Source organism: Lepidochelys kempii, chromosome 8 (genome assembly GCF_965140285.1).
Source record: "Lepidochelys kempii isolate rLepKem1 chromosome 8, rLepKem1.hap1, whole genome shotgun sequence".
Classification (NCBI taxonomy): Eukaryota; Metazoa; Chordata; order Testudines; family Cheloniidae; genus Lepidochelys; species Lepidochelys kempii.
Window position 1 is genome coordinate 52,738,926 of NC_136387.1, and position 22,179 is coordinate 52,761,104.

General features: G+C 46.1%; 1 protein-coding gene across 1 annotated transcript in view; it reads left to right on the forward strand.

Annotated features, from left to right (window-relative positions):
• LHX4 (LIM homeobox 4) overlaps window positions 1–22,179 on the forward strand; it is a 59,037-nt gene that overhangs the window by 9,948 nt on the left and 26,910 nt on the right. Inside the window, exon 2 of the mRNA XM_073356569.1 lies at window positions 13,717–13,888. Coding sequence (XP_073212670.1) covers window positions 13,717–13,888 — 172 coding nt within the window. The remainder of the gene's footprint in view (window positions 1–13,716; window positions 13,889–22,179) is intronic.

Here is a 22,179-nt window from a genome sequence, read left to right on the forward strand (position 1 = left end):
TATGGAACCAGATTGCTGGTACTTAACATTAAAAAGGTTGTAAAGCAGTTTTTAAACTAAGGGTTGGGGAAGGCCGACAGGTCTAGAGGAACACATGGTTCGAACAGAGACATTCCTTAGGGTAGGATCTAGTAATGGAGATTGTCTATGTCCTACTAAGAAGGAAAGGATGGAAGATGATAAAATACAGGCAGGATCTGATGAGAAACAGTCAAATGATGAAAAATCTCATTCAATTACATCATGTAATGGGAGACAGCTAAAAAGTGACAAGCATTTAAAAAGTGCTTATATACCAATGCTAGAAGTCTAAATAATAAGATGGGTGAACTAGAGTGCCTTGTATTGAATGAGGATATTGATATAATAGGCATCAGAGAGACTTGGTAGAATGAGGATAATCAATGGGACGCAGTAATATCAGGGTACAAAATATATCGGAAGGACAGAACAGGTTGTGCTGGTGGGGGAGTGGCACTATATGTAAAAGAAAGCTTGGAATCAAATGAAGTAAAAATCTTAAATGGAGCAAATTGTACCATAGAATCCTTATGGATAGTAATTCCATGCTCTAATAATAATATAGTGGTGGGGATATATTACCGACCACCTGCCCAGGATGGCGATGGTGACTGTGAAATGCTCAGGGAGATTAGAGAGGCTATTAAAATAAAAAACTCAATAATAATGGGGGATTTTAACTATCCCCATATTGACTGGGTACATGTTACCTCAGGACGGATGCAAAGATAAAGTTTCTTGACACCTTAAATGACTGCTTCTTGCAGCAGCTAGTCCTGGAACCCACAAGAGGAGAGGCAATTCTTGATTTAGTCCTAAGTGGAGCACAGGATCAGGTCCCAGAGGTGAATATAGCTGGACGGTTTGGTAATAGTGACCATAACATAATTAAATTTAAATCCCTGTGGTGGGGGAAACACCACAGCGACCCAACACTGTAGCATTTAATTTCAGAACGGGAAACTACACAAAAATGAGGAGGTTAGTGAAACAAATATTAAAAGGTACAGCAGCAAAAGTAAAAACCTTGCACCACCATAATAGAGGCTACACTTAAATATATACCCCAAATTTAAAAACATAGTAAGAGAACCAAAAAAAAGTCACCATGGCTAAACAACAAAGTAACAGAAGTGATGAGAGGCAAAAAGGCATCCTTTAAAATATGGAGGTTAAATCCTAGTGAGGAAAACAGAAAGGAACATAAACTCTGGCAAATGAAGTGTAAAAATATAATTAGGAAGGCCAAAAAAGAATTTGAAGAACAGCTAGCCAAAGACTTAAAAAGTAATAGCAAATTTTTTTTAAGTACATCAGAAGCAGGAAGCCTGCTAAACAACCAGTGGGGCCACTGGACAATCAAGATGCTAAAGGACCACTCAAAGACAATAAGGCCACGGCAGAGAAACTAAATGAATTCTTTGCATTGGTCTTCACGGCTGAGGATGTGAGGGAAATTCCCAAACCGGAGCCATTCTTTTTAGCTGACAAATCTGAGGAACTGTCCCAGACTGAGGTACCATTAAAGGAGGTTTTGGAACAAATTGATAAACTAAACAGGAATAAGTGACCAGGACAGATGGTATTCACCCAGGAATTCTGAAGGAACTCAAATGTGAAATTGCAGGACTACTATCTGTCATCAGTAACCTATCATTTAACTCAGCTTCTGTACCAAATGACTGGAGGATAGGAAACAAAGGGTAGGAATAAATGGTCAGTTTTCAGAATGGAGAGAGGTAAATAGTGGTGTCCCCCAGGGGTCTGTGCTGGGCCAAGTCCTGTTCAACATATTCATAAATGATCTGGAAAAGGGGGTAAACAATAAGGTGGCAAAATTTGCAGATGATACAAAACTACTCAAGATAGTTAAGTCCCAGGAAGACTGCGAAGAGCTACAAAAGGATCTCTCAAAACTGGGAGACTGGGCAACAAAATGGCAGATGAAATTCAGTGTTGATAAATGCAAAGTAATGCACATTGGAAAACATAATCCCAACTATACATATAAAATGATGGGGTCTAAATTAGCTGTTACCACTCAAGAAAGAGATCTTGGAGTCATTGTGGATAGTTCTCTGAAAAGATCCACTCAATTTGCAGCGGCAGTCAAAAAAGTGAACAGAATGTTGGGAATCATTAAGAAAGGGATAGATAATAAGGCAGAAAATATCATATTGTCTCTATACAAACCCATGGTATGCCCACATCTTGAATACTGCATGTAGATGTGGTCATCCCATCGCAAAAAAGATTGGAATTGGAAAAGATTCAGAAAAGGGCAACAAAAATAATTAGGGGTATGAAGCATCTGCCATATGAGGAGAGATTAATAAGACTGGGACTTTTCAGCTTGGAAAAAAGATGACTAAGGGGGGATATAATAGAGGTCTATAAAATCATGATTGATGTAGAGAAAGTACATAAGGACGTGTTATTTACTCCTTCTCATAACACAAGAACTAAGGGTCACCAAATGAAATTAATAGGCAGCAAGTTTAAAACAAACAATAGGAAGTATTTTTTCACACAACGCATAGTCAACCTGTGGAACTCCTTGTCAGAGGATGTTGTGAAGGACAAGACTATAACGGGGTTCAAAAAAGAACTAGATACATTTATGGAGGATAGGTCCATTAGTGGCTATTAGCCGGGATGGGCAGAAATGGTGTCCCTAGTCTGTGTTTGCCAGAAGCTGGGAATGGGCGATAGGGGATGGATCACTTGATGGTTACCTGTTCTGTTCATTCCCTCTGGGGCACCTGGCATTGGCCACTGTCGGAAGGCAGGATACTGGGCTAGATGGACCTTTGGTCTGATCCAGTATGGCCATTCTTATGTTCTCATGAGTGAGCCTCAGACTAGTTCAGGGCTGGAATCTGGAGCCCAAATCAGTGTTTTGGGGGAAATTTTCCTCTCCTTTACACTGGGGCAACCCCACTGGGCATAATTTGGACCTTTCATAGATTCATTCAAGCTGGTAGAGCTTCATCTAGTGCAACTCCCTTCAACATGGCAAGGCCGAAACAGTCTCCTCTCTGGCCAGCCGGAGCAAAGCTCAGCTTCTCCTGGGCACCAGGAGCAATCTTAGCTTCTTCTGAGAGAGATTTCCATTTCCCCTTTGGAGAGCCTGCACAAACCCTGTTGCTTCTGAGAAAGTTCCCTTCTTTACTCCTATCTTTTCAATACTCCCAGTACTTAGGGGAACCAGGAATTGTCCATCCCCAGGGCTTTTTGTAGGTTCAGGAATTCCCATTGGTTTTAAAAATCCTGGATTTTGAGAGACTGTATCCCAGTTATACAAGGGTTTCAGAATGAAATTTCTTGTAACAAGGCAGTTAAACATCTATCTATCTATCTATCTATCTATCTATCTATCTATCTATCTATCTATCTATCTATCTATCTATCTATCTAAACATTTTTGTAGTGGGCAGATATGAATATATTCAACCTACTTTATGATAGGTCATATTATAATGTTTATTTAGAGTTGCTGAGAATAACAAGCCATGAAAATGAACCTTAAGTCCATTTCTACATATCACTAGGACTCCCTGAGAGATAGCAGCCATACACTACGAACAGTGTTATGCTATGTTCAACAAATGTATGATTTTAATTTGCATTTGATGATGTTAGTAGAGTATAAACCAATAGCTGTAACATGCATCACCCCTTTCTTTTACATTATTGTTTTTGGAGGTGTTTTATTGCAAAGGTTAAAACCGATTCCATCCTGAAACACCCTACGTCAGCCCAGGGCAGTGAATGAACTGGAATCTGGTTTTATGGGATTCCTTCTCTTTCTTTTTCTCTTTCTCTTGGTATAGTTTTCTCTTAATAAGATTTTCCTTTCTGTTCTCCAGTCGGAATAATGAATCTGGGGCTATCTGAAAACATGTTGCTGCAATACAGCACCTGAAAGTCCTTTACAAAAATAAAATCAGGCCAGATCCAAATCCAGATCAAGCCAGATCAGGCTTGTCTACACTTTCCGGAGGATTGAAGCTGTGGCGATCGATGCATCGGCGGTTGATTTAGTGGGTCTAGTGAAGTCCCGCTAAATCAACCGCTGATTGCTCTCCCATCAACTCCTGTACTCCACCTGATCGAGAAGAGTAAGGGGAGTCGATGGAAAATAGTCTCCTGTTGACGTCACGTAGTGTGGACCCCACGGTAAGTAGATCTAAGCTACGTCGATTTGGTTACACAATTCATACTCAAATTGCGTAGCTTAGATCGACTTTTCCCTTTAGTGTAGACAAGGTTAGTGTAAATGGGCATAGCTCCACTGAAGTTGATGGAACTACTGCCGTGGAGATTAGCAGGGGATACGGCCCATTAGCTCTGGTTCTGACCTTGTCTCATGTTATCTCATGTAACAATATAGGGCCTAATCTTGCAGCCCTCACTCAGGCAAAACTCCCATAGGCTTCTTTCAGTACTTCTGGATGTCATTAAGCTCTGCCCATACAAATGACATCACTGTTTCCATAGTAACTAATGCACTTCAAGGAGGAAATAGCAGAGCAGGATTTTTTTTAAAGGACAAAAATTAGTGGCATAAACAAAATATGTGATGGCGGGGATGCTATAAAGTTTTCATTGCTGCTAATCTGGGAAAAGCTACATAATTCACTCGTAGCTCAGGCACCTACAAGTAATGTGGTCATTGCAAACGCCTGGCAATAAGTTCTTTATGCTGCCCCACATTATGGGCCCAATCCTCCACTAATTACATACACAAAGTTCCCATTGACATGAGTGAGTTCTGGGTGTGCAAAGAATGCAGCATCAGATCTATCTGTCTATAGCGATCTAAAATTTAGTGTGTGGGAATGAATCTTTCCAATGAGAGATTAAAACCTGAGCTTCTGTCTGCTGAGCATGGACCTTAAGGATCCTATAACAGGGTCATTGGTCAGCCAATATCTTCTCCTCTATTGCTGTGCAGTGTGCTATGCAACAGTCAGCCAGGGCTCTTCATCCCCAGAGGTGGCTGCATGGCATTGGTACTGCACGTACGTACTCTTTGAGATGAAATGCCTATATGAGTGTAATATTTTGTATATCAAACCTCTCCTTTAGACCCACCTCTGCTGTGACACATATAAGGAACAGAGCAATTAATGAGGATGAGACTGAGGGGCAGATGGGATTAGTTGTCTTTTACTTTATTTATAATAATTTTAAAGCAGCAAATTTGTATGAGTGTTGAAACATTGTATATATTGATTGCGTCCCTATCTCCAGGGCAGGGACCCTGCCTTCATATGTGTTTGTACGGTTTCTAGCACAACAGGGCCATGATCCTCAACCATGCTTTGCAGTGATACTGCCATACATGTGTTAAATACTCCCCCCACCTCCCACCCCACACCCGATAGGTTCTGATTGACAGCTCCTTGAAGTCAAGGGAAAGTCTTCAAGGGGCTCTGGATTAGACGCGGAGTGATGTCATTTATTTTTTTCCTTTAAAGCCTGATTTTGCAGTTCCCACTCAAGTAGAACTTCCACCGGAGCCTACAGGGAGTGCACCTGAGCTAAGACCTCAGGACCCCAAGTCCTCCATGTAAACACAGATCGCTTCCTAGAACAGGAAAAGCAATTCTGACATTGGGCTGCAATGAAAAAATGTGGAGTTTTGTCTGCTTCAAATGGAGTTAGTTATCGTGTTATAGCCTCATAGAGGCTTTTTATTTATTTTTAAAGGAGTAGCTCCATTAGCTGCTACTTACATCTGTGATCAGTAAAAGCAGGTTCCTCTGTGCATGTACTATAAAGTGTGAGTGATTGAGATATGGAGCGGGAGCTGGATTTGGAATGCCCCAGATTTCAGGAGCATTCATAGCTGAAGGGTTTGGTTCAGCCTATTAAAAAAAATGGGACCATCTGTAAAATTCCGAGTTGGATGACCTAACGTTTGGGGGCTCTGCTGTGTGGTTTGCTTTGGGACCCTGCCCATTCAGGATTCTCTTGGATTATCACTGCATCTGATTTCGGCGGCTCCCCTCAGTGACAAATGGACATGAAGAATTTCATAGAGTATTTCACAATCCATGTTGTTTCAATAATTAGCTATTTTTTTCCCTGACAGGGATAGATAATGCCATAAAGATGAAGCCAGTGTTATAAATCATTCCAAACACTGCCCTGATCTAAAACGTGCTGCTGGTGAATGGCACCCAAACAGACCACACCGTGTCTGTCGTTTGAGCATTGGCCTGCTAAACCCAGGGTTGTGAGTTCAATTCTTGAGGAGGCCATTTAGGGATCTGGGGCAAAAATTGGGGATTGGTCCTACTTTGAGCAGGGGGTTGGACTAGATGACCTCCTGAGGTCCCTTCCAACCCTGATATTCTATGATAAGCAAACAATCTATGAAGCCGAGCAAAGAATGGTACCAGAATCTGAGAACTAGCTACATTTATTTTAATGTTGATAATGGGGTAGTGCCAAGTTCTGCCCTGGCTGGTGCTTATAGGGAGAGCTGGGTGTATGTTCAATACATGGACCTCTACTCCTCCTAAAAGCTGCAGCCTGGGTGGGATCCCGTTGGGCAGGCAGAGCTGGGGGATGCATGGAGACGGGCATGCTTTCCTGTAGATTTTTAACAGTAAGGGTAATTTATTATTGGAACAATTTACCCAGGGTTGTGGTGGATTCTCCATCACTGGAAATGTTAAAATCAAGACAGGATGTTTCTCGAAAAGATCTGCTCCAGGAATTATTTTGGGGGAATTCTCTGGGGTGTGTTATCAAGGAGGTCAGACTAGACGATCACTATGGTGCCGTCTGGCCTTGGAATCTATGAAAAGCCCCAGTGTTTACCTCTGGCTCTCTCATGCTGTGCATCACAGCTTACATGATATCCAGCTAGGGGAGCGTTTCTCAAATGTGGCTACCGTGGCTGCATGTGGCCACCAGGGGCTTTTCTTGCGGCCACATCCTCCTGGGCTGTTATTGGGGGGGGGGGGCGAAGTAGAGGCCCCTCCCTGTTGCTCTGGGATGCACCACCTTTGTGTTGGTTGTTGGAGCCGCCAGCAGTGGTTGGGCCCTGCTCCCCCTGTGGAAAAAACCTGGGGCACAATGCTGGAGGACCAGGCAGCTGGTGAGATCCCCACCTTCCCAGGGGTGATGGGGTTCAGGCTTTAGGCTTCAGCACTGGGGTGGCGAGGCAGGGGGGTGGCAGGCTCTGGCCGCAGGGCTTTGGGCTCCAGCCCCTCCCACCTACCCTTCCCACCCTCATTGCTCCTGGCCCCCACTGCCTTCCCCAACCCCCCATCCAGGGCTTAATTTGTCCCCAGGCTTGACAGGGCTGAATAAGTCTGCGGTGAAAAGCAATACGTGTATGCTTGTTAATATCACTTTTCACAACAGACTTACTAGCTAGCAATAAATAAATTGCAATGATTTGGATATGTACGTATGCATACTTATTTGGTTTTACTAAAGATAATTAAATATTTTAGGAAAACGTGTGAGAGCGGCCACCAGCAAGAGTCAGTGGCTGCACTCGGAGGCCACCAAAAAGTTTGGTGTGAGTGCTAGGGAAGGATCCTTTTCTGCTGTGTGTTCTGGGGAATGTCTCCCTGTGATCTCTTTCCCCTCCAATGAAGCCACACAGCAGGAGGACAGGTCCTAGCCCAGAGCATTCAGTTTTCCAGTGATTTGGGTGCCTTGATTTGTAGTCTGAGTCAATTTGTCAGAGGGCGGTGGCTCAACCCTTTCTTGCTATCAGGCCCCTAGCTATCTCAGAAATGAGGCACTTTGCTTTAGAAAATCCTGGCCAGAAATCAATCAGTAACTAGTTTCTGGAGTTCACCATTAAACGGTGCTATTTCCTTTTTTTTAACTCTTAACATCGGTTGAAGAACATATTAAAAAATTCAAGACACAGAGGAATTTTCAGATTATTTTCAATAAAAATCTTGGGGTGGGGGAGGGAGTCTTCCTCCCAAAGTAAATGCTCAATTTTTTTTCTTAAAAAGCAAAATCAGCAACCAGCTTCCGCCTGTTGACTATAACGTTATCGCGGTATAATGAAGCCTGCTTGGGTTGCTATTGGGCAGCTTTGAACCAAGGACTTCTAGCAATAAAACCATGGGCTTTTTTCACTTGAGCTAAAAGAGGACTTGTCCTAGGTGCCAGAAGTAGTAGTCCCTTATCCTCTTACGTCGTCCAACTGCTAAAGGAAGTCAGAGGCCTGCAGTGTGCTGGGATGGGTTACAAATGCCATTGCAGAGCGCCAGAGGCTGGCAGAATTTGGCCTGACTAGGGTGTAGTGATGCACACAAATCAGGCAGTGCGATTGCATTATATAACTCAACCTTGTCATGTGCTACTGTTTATCATTGTACTGTAAGTCTGATTTTTTTCCCCCATATGGTATTGGAACCATCCTGGGCAGGTTGACTCCACACTGAGGTTTCTTTCCTGTCGGTCTCAGGTTCATGTGACCCTGCCTCAGCCAATAGCTAGAGCCAGTAATGTTTGCCTCTAATAACAATTGATCATCTACTGTGCGAGAGCTACAGTGCTAGGCTATTCTAGGTCACATAATTCTGTCTCCTCTTATTGGACAGTGTTATCTGCAGTCCATGATCATCATAAATATCTGGTTGGGTGGACAGGTAGGTAGATACATAAGGACAAGCAGAATGAATTTGTACAGATAGATATGCAGTCAATTAAGCAGCACCGTTAATCTAATTATGTGTGGTGTGGATAACTGTCTGCCACTAAAAGACAAATGCCGAGGTAAAGTATTTATCAAAAATACTGTAAGCGCAGAGGTGAAGCTGAGACATTTGTTGTTAAAGAGCTAGACAGTAATCTGGTCACAATGTATAATTCCATTAACATTATTCCTATTATACCAAATAATTTAGTTAAAATAAATGAAAGCCATTCTGTAGACATATGATGGCAGTGGAAGAGCTGACCCCAAGGAAGGCAATTCCATTTCAAAAGACAAAGCGGGCACATTGATTCTATCTAATATCTTTTTTTCTTTATTTTTTAATCTTTGGAAGGGAATTTTCCCCCCTCTGATCTTTGCTGCCTTGTGTCACATGGACCATCCAGAGGGCATGGATGAGGCACCCTTTGGAACCCATTAAGGCCTCTCTGGGTTTAGCCACATGGATCACTCAAGGAGCAAGAACCTGGGATCAAGAATTATAAAATAAGATTTTGTAATTCATATGAGAATGGGGCCTAGAGGCCACTACCAAGATTGTGCTAGGCACTATACATACACATGGTAAGAGACAGTCTCTGCCCTTAATAGCTTTAATTTCAATAGATAAAAGAGTTTTATTAGCCTGCTATCCATGTGGGACCTGAGATTAAGAGACTTGCCCAAGGTTACACCCACAGGCTGTGGCAGAGGTGGAAACTGAAGGCAGATCTTTTGAACCCTACCTCAGTGCCTTATGTCTACACTGCAAAGAGAAACCCACAACGCTGAGTCTCTATTGACTTGGACTCGCAGTGCAGGCATTCAGGCTTGGGGTGGAGCTTGGGCTCTGAAACCCAGCAAGAGGGGACGGTCTCCATGCCGAGGCTCCAGCCTTAGAGGGATTGTCTGCTCTGCTATTTTCAGCCTGCAGCCCGAGCCGTGCAAGCTGTGGTCAATTGGCCCAGGCTCTGAGACTCGGTGCACCGGTGTTTCTTTGCAGTGTAGACGTATCCTAAACCACAAGGCCATCCTTCCTTACAACCAGCCTCAGCTCTCCAAAGCAGCCCTGAAAACAACTGAGAAAGCCTGTGAGTTCCTCCCCATGCTGTATCTGAGAAGATGCATTTTGATTGGTTCACAAGCTGAATAGCTACATACTTCTGCCAATCAATAAAGAACTTTATCAGAAGTAGAATTCACTTTTTTTTTTTAATGTAATCTATTTTTCAGAGTAAACTAGCTTCAGGCTGGCCAATGTGTGTGAGCTTTAAAAAGCATATCAATAAATAAGCCAATGAGCTTATTTGTTTCATTTTGGTACAATCAGGTAACTCTTTCCTGACCCTTCTCTAGATTTGTGGCAGCATAAAAATGCCCAAATATTTACTGCTAGTCAGTCGTCCTGATACCACAGAACTGCCCAATAGACAAGTGAAAGAAAGAGCTGATGCACAAACATCTCCTGTGATATTACACTCTTGCTATGGGGCATATTTCTTTAAAATCAATCATCTTTTAGGCATGCATGGCAGCATTATGTGCATTGCTTTTACAGGGCAATCTTCTCTTGCAGACTTTTACAGCCCTCTCTGCTTATTCTGAACTATAGGCAGATAGAAATGGAGATAAATATCTAGCTATCCAGATCTATATAAGCTGTCTGTCTCTAGACAGACATCTTATATGAGTCTAGATAGCTAGATATATAGCTTGCTTTTATACTGAGCCTCTCACCCCAAAATATTTCAAAAGCTCTTTACAAAGCATAAATACTGCAGAGTGGGACCATTTCAGTCAACAGTGAAATGCAGCCACCATTGGTGTGGAACGGGGTAGCCATTTAACAGAGCCCAGGAACACCATGCAACAATTTAGGTCAGAAAGTGAAGGAGCTACACCATAGCCCATTGACACTGCAGGGAATGCGAGAATGTACAAACTACATGCAGCATGTGTGCTCTGATTTGATGTCTGCTCTTGGATTGCCATGCAGATCTGTGTAGCACAGGAGAATTTTTGCATGGCTATAGACAGTGCCTCCCTTCGAGCCAAATTAAGGTTGCCAATTTTGGTTGGATGTATCCCTGGATGTTTCATCACACGACATAATCTTTAACGATTAATCTTTGATTCCTGGAGACTCGACAACCCTAAGCTAAATACCTGGGTATACCATCCAATCTTGCTTCTACTGGCAGTAATGAGCCCCATGATCTTGATGTGTAAGCTCTGTACTGATGTCACTCTTCTTTGCTGTCGCTTTTCTCTCTCTCTCTCTGTTTGCATACTCCATTAGATACCCTGCTGATTGGTTTGGAATCATCATCTGTTAGTATACTCCACCCGAGCAAACTGCATGTCTTTGTTACCTTCTAGTAGCTGGTCCATATAAGAGGATAAGAACCTTATATAGCTGCTGACTAGAGGAGTTACTCCTTTAACTAAAGCTGTAGAGGCTCATGCTCTTAGTCATGCTAAACACCAAGACCATGTCTGGGTGGTTATATTAGCACTTATGTGCTCTCTGCTGAATCCTTACAGATTCTTTTGTTTTGAGGTATTACCTGTACCCTGCCTTGTCCCTACTCTTCACAATCCATTGTATCATAGGCAGGGACTGGTAGCACCACCTATTACTAAAGTTGCCTGACACCTCCCATTAAAAAGACTCGGTTTTCAGTTGCTTATCAATTTGCCAGACTTTGACTGGTTTTTAGGCTGAAATGTTCCATGCTGGGTGTCTGCCTCAGGCTGAATTGTTCTGGAAAATTTGAGCCAAAATGGCTCAACGGTTTCAGAGAACAAGGCTAGGGGAAATGAAATATGTTGTTTTGCTCATGTTAAAAAATCCTGGTGACCTTTCTTCTTTGCAAAGCTCTAGTGCTCTCGTGCATTGGATCAGGGACTTGCAGTTTGGAGGGGGAGGGCAGCGGTTTGTCATCTTCGTGAAAACCATCTAAATTTGGCCACCCAAGTTTCCAGCCTCTGAAAAACTGCAGTTTGCACATGCTCAGTAGAGACTTGTGAGGAATTCTCAGCTTAATTCCCCAGAGACTTTGTCCACAGTGGGACTTTGCCAGCAATTGCAGTTCATGGGTGCTTCAGGCCAAGCGGTGGTGGGGCTGGGCACCTGAACTGAAAGCAGGAAGCCTGTCGCTTCATGTGCCCTCACTGCTTCCCCTCCAGGGCTCAGGCGTGGTGCGGGAGGAAGCTGCTTGAACTGAATGTAGAGGGGACAAGAGCCAGACCTGGCAGGGGAAGTACTGTAGATGGGGAGCCAGTGGGGACAGGGAACGTGGGTGTGTGGGTGACCAGAGGCCAGTTCGGGCCAGGAAGAAACGGGGGCGGAGGGTGGGGCGGGGCACGGACTGTGTGTGGGACTTTACGACCTCAGTAATGTTCTCCTCAGGTAGAGTTTGTGTGTGCGCTAAGTACGTGTCACCTGACCTAGGCTTTTATGTTAAACTCAATACAGAGTGATTCACACAGAGCCCGTAACTGCCAGGGAATGTAGGCAGCCGGGTGTTCTTTGCCAGGCTGGAATTACGCCAGGGCATGGGGGTGGCTGCTCCTCTCGCACAACATGCTGGGGAATTGCTAGTGGGAGTGGATGGTCGGGAGCTCAGCTTTGAGCCCCCACAACCACTTTTTAGGAAGACCTTCTTTAGTGTAAAGAATATTTTAGGGTGTCGCTCCTCCCCACACAGCTGACAGTCTACACCTGCCTACTTCTGCGAGTGGAGGGGGCTCATGCCCCACAGATATTGCCAGAGCCTCTCCCACTTACTGCCGTGGGAGAGCTAGGCCAGGATGTCAGTATGTGAGGGGGCGGGTAATGGGGTGCTGGTTGGACTCTCACAATAACTGTGCCTCACAAACAGGAGCTTGTTCCTGAAGACAGGGTTTGTAATGACCCCCTCCACACAGCCAAGTAGCCCCCCACACCCCCAGGAGCAGGAAGGCATTGGGGAGCACCTGGTTCCTGCCATGGCTCTGATGCCAATGGGTGGCAGAGCACAGCAAAGTGCTTCTGCCGAGCACTTCTATGCCACCAGCGCTGCCCTGGAGAGCCATGGGATTACAGCCCAGACTCTTCCATTGGGATGGGCCTGGGAGGGGGACCCCCGACGGGACCTCTGGGAGGGGAAACTTGCGACATGCCCATTCCCCACCAGGGATGAGGCATGTAGGGGAGCACCAGAGTAGGCGGCCTTGTTCATCTCATGCCACAGGTGTCCCTGGCACTGGGCAAAAGCAATAGAGCCCCACCCCAAAGACGTTAGAGCCTAGAGGTGCCCGTCCGGTACGAAGCAAGCCTTGTGGTGGCTGTGCTGTCTCTGGGGGCGGCAGGGGGACGTGGTCAGCGAGGCTGGTCTGGGGAGGCTGAAGGCAGGGAGTTTTAAGGGGGGCTTTGAGGAAGGGAAGGGGCAGTTGGTGCATGGGAAGCTGCCCCAAGGACGGGGGGCAGCGTGAGAGAAGGCTGGAAGCCAAGAGTGCGGGGAGGAGGCAAGGGGAGAGACTACGGAGAGGGGGCAGGAAGGCATGAGAGCTGAAGCGAGGCAGGGTGAAGCTGCTCAGGGCCTTGAGGGGGTGGATGAGGCGAACAGCCTGGACAAGGAAGGGGAGCAGAAGCCACTGAAGGGATATCTCCCGCTATATCTGTGCAGAGCTTAGCACAGTGGGGCCCCCATCCCGGCTGGGGTCTCGAGGCACTGCTGAGGTGTAACACTGTTCAGCACAGGCGTGTGTAGAGCTGGAGCGATGGGAGAGCAGGGGGCTGGGTGAGCACACAGTGTTTGCACCCCGAAGGGACTGGGACACCAGGTGGGCCTAGCTCCCTGAACGCAAATCTCTAACTCGGTGACTGGCTCCCTCTCTTCCCACGGAGCAGGGAGATACAGGCCTCCGAGGCTCTCTCGCGCCTTTTCCTTTCTCCAAATGGGGCTGTCCTCACTGACCCTGCTCTTCTCCTCTCTCTCTCCCCTCCCCCCCAACTGCTGCCTCGTCAGAGATTCCCCAGTGCGCCGGCTGCAACCAGCACATCCTGGATAAATTCATCCTGAAAGTCCTCGACAGACATTGGCACAGCTCCTGCCTCAAGTGCGCAGACTGCCAGATGCAGCTGGCAGACAGGTGCTTCTCCAGAGCCGGGAGCGTCTACTGTAAGGAAGACTTCTTCAAGTAAGTGCAGCCGTCTCCTTTGTGTTGGGAGGGCCGAGTGGCAGTGGCCTGGGTGTTTTCTGACAGCTCACACCAGGCTGTGGAGAAAGCTCCCCCTTGCACAGGAGACCTTGCTCCGGAAACTCCCTGCCAGTGCTTGCCAAAGGTTTTAGGATTAAGAGCCCTGCTCTCAGGAGCACACCAGGGTCCTAACAATCCTCCCAAGCTGTTTTTTGTTAGAAATAAATCCCTTTCTAACTTAATGTTTCTCCTAATCGAATCCCAACCTGTCCCTGCAGCTGCTTTGACACAGTTTAGGGTTAGTGAAAACCAGGACATGGCTGCTTTGGCCTCCCCTCCTGGGATCAACTCAGAGGAACTCAATTGCCCAGATCACAGAAGATGTCAGCTTGGGGAGCCCCCGGTTACCACCCTCATGCCTCTCATTCTGGGTTTCATCAGAAGGGGAACCATTTGGCCTCCCAGACAGACTGGCTGCGTGGGGGTACAGCCCATGATGAGGTTGGTGGAAATGGAGAGAGAAAGGAAAACAGAGGTGATCATGGAAAGACAGGCATGACGTTCCATAAGCAGACACCGGTACAGACGGACATGGAAACAACTGGACAAATTTTAGTATAATTTCTCCAAAATCTTCTTATATATATATATATTTTAAGCCCAAGTGTTTAAATAAAGGGAATTTTGCTGCTTTAGAACTGCCACAGGCTGAATGCTATTTGTGGGGATTTAACCTTCTTAGAGACCCAAATCTCTCTAATACTCCTCTCCCCCAACATCCTCCCTCCCTCTCTCCCTATTACATTTTTAAGCCCAAATTGGACTAAGGATTCGGCTTGTTAATCACCCTTCCTGCATCAAGCACATCTGTTCAGATCAGAGCTAGAGGGCAGGAGAAAACCACACATAGACAAAGACTCCAGATCCCTGCTGCTTTTCAAGATCTACTCTCTTTGTGGGTTGTTATTTTGTTTTTGCTGCCTTCATCTTTTGTTGCTTTCCCTGATTATCCATATTTTTTTCCTAGTAGGGTAAAAGTCTTATTTAATTCACACTTGGGCCATTTGCAATCTGTGTACCTGCCTCTAAACCAGTGACTCTCAACCTTTCCAGACAACTGTACCCCTTTCAGCAGTCTGATTTGTCTTGCATACCCCGAGGTTTCACCTCATTTAAAAACTATTTCCTTATGAAAATCAGACATAAAAACACCAAAGTGTCACAGCACACCATACTGAAAAATTGCTGACTTTCTCATTTTTACCACATAATATAAATCAATTGGAATATAAATTTTGTACTTACATTTGAGCGTATAGAGCAGTATAAACAAGTCATTGTATGAAATTTTAGTTTGTACTGATTTTGCTAGTGCTTTTTCTATAGCCTGTTGTAAAACTAGGCAAATATCTAGATGAGTTGATGTACCCCCTGGAAGACCTTTGCATACCCTCCGGGGTACATGTACCCCTGGTTGAGAACCATTGCTCTAAACTATCTGATGTACAAACCTGGACTGTCCATGGCTCCGCTGTGAAAGAGCATTATTCTTGCAATGAAAATTGGACTTTTAGCAGTACATTTTATCCCCTGATTGCAAAATGCAGTCATTTTATAAAGCACAGTTAATATCTGTATCGGGCCAGATCCTCTGCTGATTAAACTGGTGTAACTCTACTGATGTCAATAGTGCGATGCTGATTTACATCAGCTAAAGATCTGGCAAGGTACGTAAGAGCCAGATCCTTGGTTAGTGGAAATTGATGTAGCTCACTGAAGATAAGGAAGTGATGCTGATTTACACCAGGAGGGGATCTGGCCCAAGATGTCTTTTGGTGGCTGAGAGGAAAAGGAATGAACAAGGTGCATTTGGAGTATGTTGGATATGATAGCAGAGCCATCAGACCTAAGACATATGGCATGTTTATGCAAGGAGGCACAAAGACAATGTAATGCAAATGGCTTCCTCTCAGAGAGCTCCATATTCATTGCTGCCCATTACTGTGCTCCGTTCTACCTGGGCTCCAGATCTGAGCGTTCCATGGCATCTGACACCGTGATATCGTTTCCCCACTTGTAAAAGAGTCCCAGGCCACGATGTTCTTTGCCGGCTCATGCCTAAGGTATTTATAAAGATCCCCCTTCTAAAGTAATCTTGCATCAGGTGCACACAGGGTATCGGTGAGATATCTACACGGTACTAAAGGAGTCTCGGGAGAGAACACAGGACGCAAAGGAGTCAGGAATATTTGATTTGAAAAATGTTGCAAAATTCAAGCATGGTCCCGTGCATTCTTTACCCAACTCTTTCAGGTGGGAGAATAATGAAACCAATATTTGTCTAGCAACTCATCCCCCAAATATGGTGACATTTCTCTGATGAATTGTGAAGTGAACAGTATCCCTCCAGCTGTAATCCCAGGTCAGGATTTCCCCTGTCCCCCAACCCCTGGTAAATGGGGTGCAGAGTCTACTGTCTCGCTTTCTTTTTGGATTTCCTTCAAGATGGACTTGAGGCCATTCTCAGACTCACCTGGACATCACTAGACACAGGCATTCAGAGACCCCAGTAACCCCACTTGGTTAGATTGGGTAGTTCCGCTATCTCTGTGCACAGTTTTGCCGATATTGCTAGTTCCATGCCAGGCACCCCACGGCTGCTCTTCGCAGGAGGATGGCACAACAAAGGCACCTAGAAGGTTCAATCCAGGAGGCATTGGTGGTTCTTGGCCTGGGAGGAGTCAGTCCCAAAAGGCTTGGGGGAGCAGGATGAGGCAGGTGGAGAGCGCCCTCTGCTGCACCTCTCGAGGAGGTGCTGCTCATATTCCCTTGTGCCATTTGTCCCAGTGGCTACAGTAGATCTAGCTGAGCTTGGAAGGTGGCCATCTTTAATGGCTGTTGTCATGGCGCTGGCCATTATGAAGGAATACAGGGTGGCACCGTCTCCTCCTGAGGTGGGGACAGGATGTGTGGCCACGGGATGAAAATGGGGGCAAGAGGGGAAATTGATCCAAAAGGCGATCTTGGCCTCCAAACAGACAGACAGACAGACCAGCATGTGCAGGGATTGGGTGAGAGTTGGTTAGGAGCTCCCCACTCTTTACCAGGATGGAGACTCAATGAATGAGGGTGAAATCAGTGATGCAATTTTCTGAGTTTTAGAAGAAGTTCAGCCATCCCCATGGAGATTTAATGCAACTTCTCAGAGGGGAGAGGGCATTAAGCGACTCAGCGTGGCCTCTTTCTTCCCCTCCCTCCTGCAGGAGAAGTTGTGGTGGGGGAGGGCACAGATCTTCCTATAGAGGAGAGGCAGGGAATAGGAGAGGAAGACTGGTTCCCTCCCCCAATGCAGCATAGCAAGGGATGTCATCCTATTTGTATTGTGTGTTGATAGTGTAACAAGCTCAGAGCAGCTCCTGGTGGCCTTGACTATTAACTAGGCTGCTTAGCCTAGATCCCTGATCTCATGGGACTAGCATGCTGGTGTCGATATGTAGGAAAGTGAGAAAGCAGAGCAGAGGCCTGGGCATCAGGTGTCCTGAGTTCTAGTCCCGATTGTGCCTGTGTGGGCAATTCACTTAACTTCTCTGTGTCTCCATTTACCCTACCTGTAGAATGGGGATAAAAAAACCTGCTTGTATCTTAAAGTTGAATTAATAATACTTAGCTCTTGTAGCCTGGTGCTCTTGAATCTGTGAGGTGGTTCACGAGCTGTATGGTATTTGTCACCACACCCCTGTGCGGCAGGGCAGTGCTAGTATCCCCATTGTACTGCTGGGGAGCTGAGACATAAAGAGGTTAAGTGACCTGCCCAAAGTCAACCAGGAAGTCTGCGGCAGAACAGGGAATTTCTCCCCACGTCCTGGGTCAGACCCTAACCACTGAACCATCCTTCTCAAGTGGTTAATATCTACAATGCACTTGGCATTCCTTGGAAGGAAGATGCCATAGAGATGCTAAGTATAAGCAATAGTACCTTTCAGCCAGGCTCCTAAAGCTCCATTGTGCTAGGATAACACAATGCGCCAGACCCTCCCGGTGAGTGGTTCAGTTGTGTTCAGTTTTGCATCTGGGTGGCAAGGCTGTTTCACAGTGGCTGTGTGTCTCATACATGGGTGTGTAAACATAGCCTGTAGGACAGCTGGATTTGCTATCAGTGTTCAGTCACCATCATCACGGTTGTCTGTTTCAGTGGCAGGAACTGGAGTGATTTTGGTTTGTTACAGGTGTTGCCTGCCCCAAAGAGCTCACACTAGAGCACTCCAGGTGGACAAAACAGGTGAGAGAGGGGAAGACATGGAGGACGCAATGGCAGTAAACAAATTCAGTGTGTGTGTTAGTTGTGACTCACCACATGCCCACTGTTGGCAATGTCCTAATCTACCTTCTGCTTGTGCCTGATAACTGTCTCCTAATTTCTGATAACCCTTTGGCCAGGGGTAATAATAGCAGTCCCCTGGCACTTGATATCAGTGTCTTGGTTCTCTTACCCTTCACTCTTTGTACTGTCAGGCCCTGTATTTCATCCCTTGTTATATTTCTGTAGGGCAATTGGGCCAATGTGGATCTTTTTTCCTTTTCAGTCAGTCTTTAAAGCAAGTTTTCACTCCCTGCAAACACCTCTCTGCTAATCTACTGGACTGCAGATAGTGCATACTGGTTTGGGTATGCATTAGTTATGTGTATTACAGTAGTACCTGGAGGCCCCAGCTAAGTTCAGGACTCCGTTGTGCTAGGAGCTGTACAAACACATAGTGAGAGACAGTCCCTGCCCCCAAGAGTTTACATGCTAAACAGACAAGACAGACAGAGGGAGGGAGGGGAAAGACAGATGACTTGCCCTGGATCGCCCAGCAGGTCAGTGGCAGAGGTGGGAACAAAAAGCAGCTTTCCTGAGTTCCAGTTCTGGGCTCTCTCCACCTTTGCCTTGGTAAGCTAATCCTTCGGCACAGAAATGACTTTTATTCCTAGCTTTGCAACAGACTGACTGAATGCTTTGTTCCAATCTCATTACTATTCTATGCCTCGGTTTCCCCAGGTTCATAATACCTTGCAGGCATGTTCTGAGAGTTAGTTCACAAACTTTTTGTAGAGTGTTTGGAGACATAAGGATGGAGCATGATGTAGACATATTATTATGGACAAAATTCACTGGGGATTCTGTGATGGGGTCAAATTGTGATTATGCACATTTCACTTCTGGCATTTTGAACAAGATTTAAAAAACTGACGCACAATTTTCAGTCTCTGTTTTTGACATGCCCAGTTTGCAACATATTAAAAGGTGGCCTCAGTTCAGAAAACACTGAGCCCTCTGAAAAAGCAAGTCCCTCTGAGGTGCCTCAAGCTGGGCCCCCCAAAACAGAGACCCTGAATGTTGTGAGTCACTTCTGAAGATCTTGGCCTTTATCAGATTTCCTTCAGACTTAGCAAACAAATTTCAATACGGTTTAAGAACAAGTCTGCCAATTTACAGCCCCAAAGGAAGGTTCTTGCTGCAGTTATGAGGGTGGATGGGAGGTTGGGGGACAGCTGTGAATGCAGGGCCTTTGACTGGAGCTGTGGTTGCAACTGTATTTGTGGACTAGCTACCTGGGCTAGCCAGAGCTCTTAGGTATTACTTGTTCAGGGATCAGGGCAGAGTTTTATGGATGTTTGTGTTGATTTGGGAGCTCCAGTCTGAGAGTTTAAAAGACGAGTCACAGTCATGGATCCCTTTTAACCCTTCCTCACCCCACAAATGAGCACTGTTTCCATCAGCTAAACTGCTGACACATGCCTCATGCCCCTCGCTACTCAAGTCTGCGTTGTGTGGTTGGCATCGAGATGACGGAGACAACAGAAAGATTCAAGACGGTCCATTTTCCTGCAGAATTATCTGTGTCCCAGCTCCCTCTGGAAATCGTGATCGGCCATGTGGAGACGCACACAAGAGCACAGGTGCCAGGGTGCAGGCAGACAAGCGCCAGCGTGGGCAGGTTTGATTTTTTGGCATGTTCTGCTAGAGTGCTCTCTCTCAGGACACTGGTGTCAGGGCCTAATCTTGCTGTCATTGAGTCAGTGGCCCGAAGTTAGATCCCACATGTTATTGGGCTGGTGGGTAGCTCTGGTCTAACCTGGAGGAGCCTTGCTTTGGGTTTGCAATGCCAGTCTGTCATTCCCCACCAGCCACATGGCATCCACAGAACAAACATCTGACCAGTGGCAATCGTGGGTAATCGTGGGCCAGGAAAAGGGAGGAAAATGTTGGCTGTGAAGAGTTCACGGAATTTCAGTAACCAGCTGTGAGTTGTGGAAATGGGAAATCAGAAGTAGTATATGGTGTGGGTTTCAGAGGGGTTTCTTGGCTGGGATCGGAGTGAGCTTTGCCAACACAGGTGGTGGATTTATACCTGCTCTGGGTCTCTCATGTGACAGTCCAATGAGATTTTAAGAAAATGGGATTTCTTAAGTTCCTTGCCTCCTGAAATTATCCCTGAGGATCCCAGTTCTTTAGAGCCCTACAATTCTCACTCTTTGGCTAAGACGGTGTTCCCGGTGGTGGCGCTGCTGTATTTATGTGTGTGAACAAGATATGTCTACAGATCTGTGCTGGGTGTATACACAGAGGGCGCTGCTGGATGAGGTAGGGGGTGCAGCATCTGGTGTTGGCCACGGTTGGAGATGGGATACTGGACTAGATGGACTGTGTTCTGATCCAGTTTGGTAACTCAGGTGTTCTTAGATGTAGTGTTGCTAGAGGTGTGTAGGGCTTATTTCTCCATGGCCATATCCCCAGGGACTGCATGTGGTCTTGTGAGATCTCACTGATAAACAACATCTGGTATGGTCAGTGCTGGGCTGGGAAACCAAGTGGGTTGGTCATGAGCAATGCCTTAGCACGGTATTAAGGGGCACTGAGCTGCTGGCAATGCCCTCTTTTGGCTGAAACATGAGACTGCGGTCCAGATCACTCGTGGCCAGTAAAGGTCCAAGACTGTAGCAGTTTTTGTAAGTGTGCTAACCTGGCTGCCCTGGCCAAACTCCATCTTGGGTGACTACTTTCTGGCTCCCAATATCCCCTCGGCATAAAAGTCAGTTAGCACCGTTTAATTAGTTTCTTGTATGGAGTGCTGCTGAACTGAATTTGGTGCCTTTGAAGTGACTGCTGCCTTCTGCCCCAGAGGTGGCTGCATGTTGATGATGGATGAAGTGGTTCCTATATTAATGAACTTGGGCTTTGATTCTGTAAAGCACCTAACGTTTGTGAAAGATGATGTATACATCAGCTGATATGATATGTAGCAAGGCTTGGTGTGTGTGCAGAGAAACTGCTCCGTGAGTGTGAGTGCAGGAGCACTACTTTGAATGTGACCTGCTGACACGGTGGACACTGCTCGATAAATGTGTGGGGCAGCTCTGCTGGATGGAGGGCCGGATGCAGAGAGGGGCGGCTAGCTGGGCGGCTGGACATACAGAGGCTAGGCCAATGCTGAGTGCTGCGAGGGAGTGGCACTGTTGGAGGTGCCTGCGTTTGAAGATGGAGGCATGGCTGCAGGGACTTGGCACAGGGAAGCAGGGCACAGCTACATGGCATAAGGCTGTGTCATTTCTTTATGTACGTGGCAAGTCCCTATACGTTTGCGGCACTGCTGAAGTCACAGGCGTCCAGCGACAACGATACCCCATCATTTTATTTCTTTTAGAAGGGGTAGCATGTCATCGGTTCATCTGCTCCACCGGAAACCTTTGTTAAGCAGAATGATCTTGTGCCTTTCATCATATGGCATCCCAAAGCACTTTACTGATTGCTTGTACAAACGATAGAGAAAATCACTTTGTACAGATCTGACATGCAGCCACCTCTGGGGTGAAATGCAACTGCTGTTTGACAGCATACAGCAACACTGCGCGGCAATTTGGAACAGACAGGCAGAATGCCATATCCAACTGAAAGGCCAGAGGAGTGTAGAGAGGCGGAATGTAATTGCCCAAGTTGGAATTTGGCCGGCACTGGAGCTAAAACCCCCTGCGCTTGTGCCAAATGTCATGGCATAGGATCTTAAATTACCACAAGGGGTCAGGCTCTCAGGGGTATATCCCACCTGCAAGATGGCCTTTCCAATGGCCGTACATTGCTAGAGCCATTGGATACACCCAATACAGGCAGAATACACTGTGCATGGTTAGGTCACCATTGCAAATAGAGAGCTTCTAGAAGTGACTCTGCTTCCTGGGGAGATTGAAGAGGGACCCCCACTGGATCCCTGAGCTGAAGGAATGCCTCCCTCCTCGTGCACACACTCTCACCC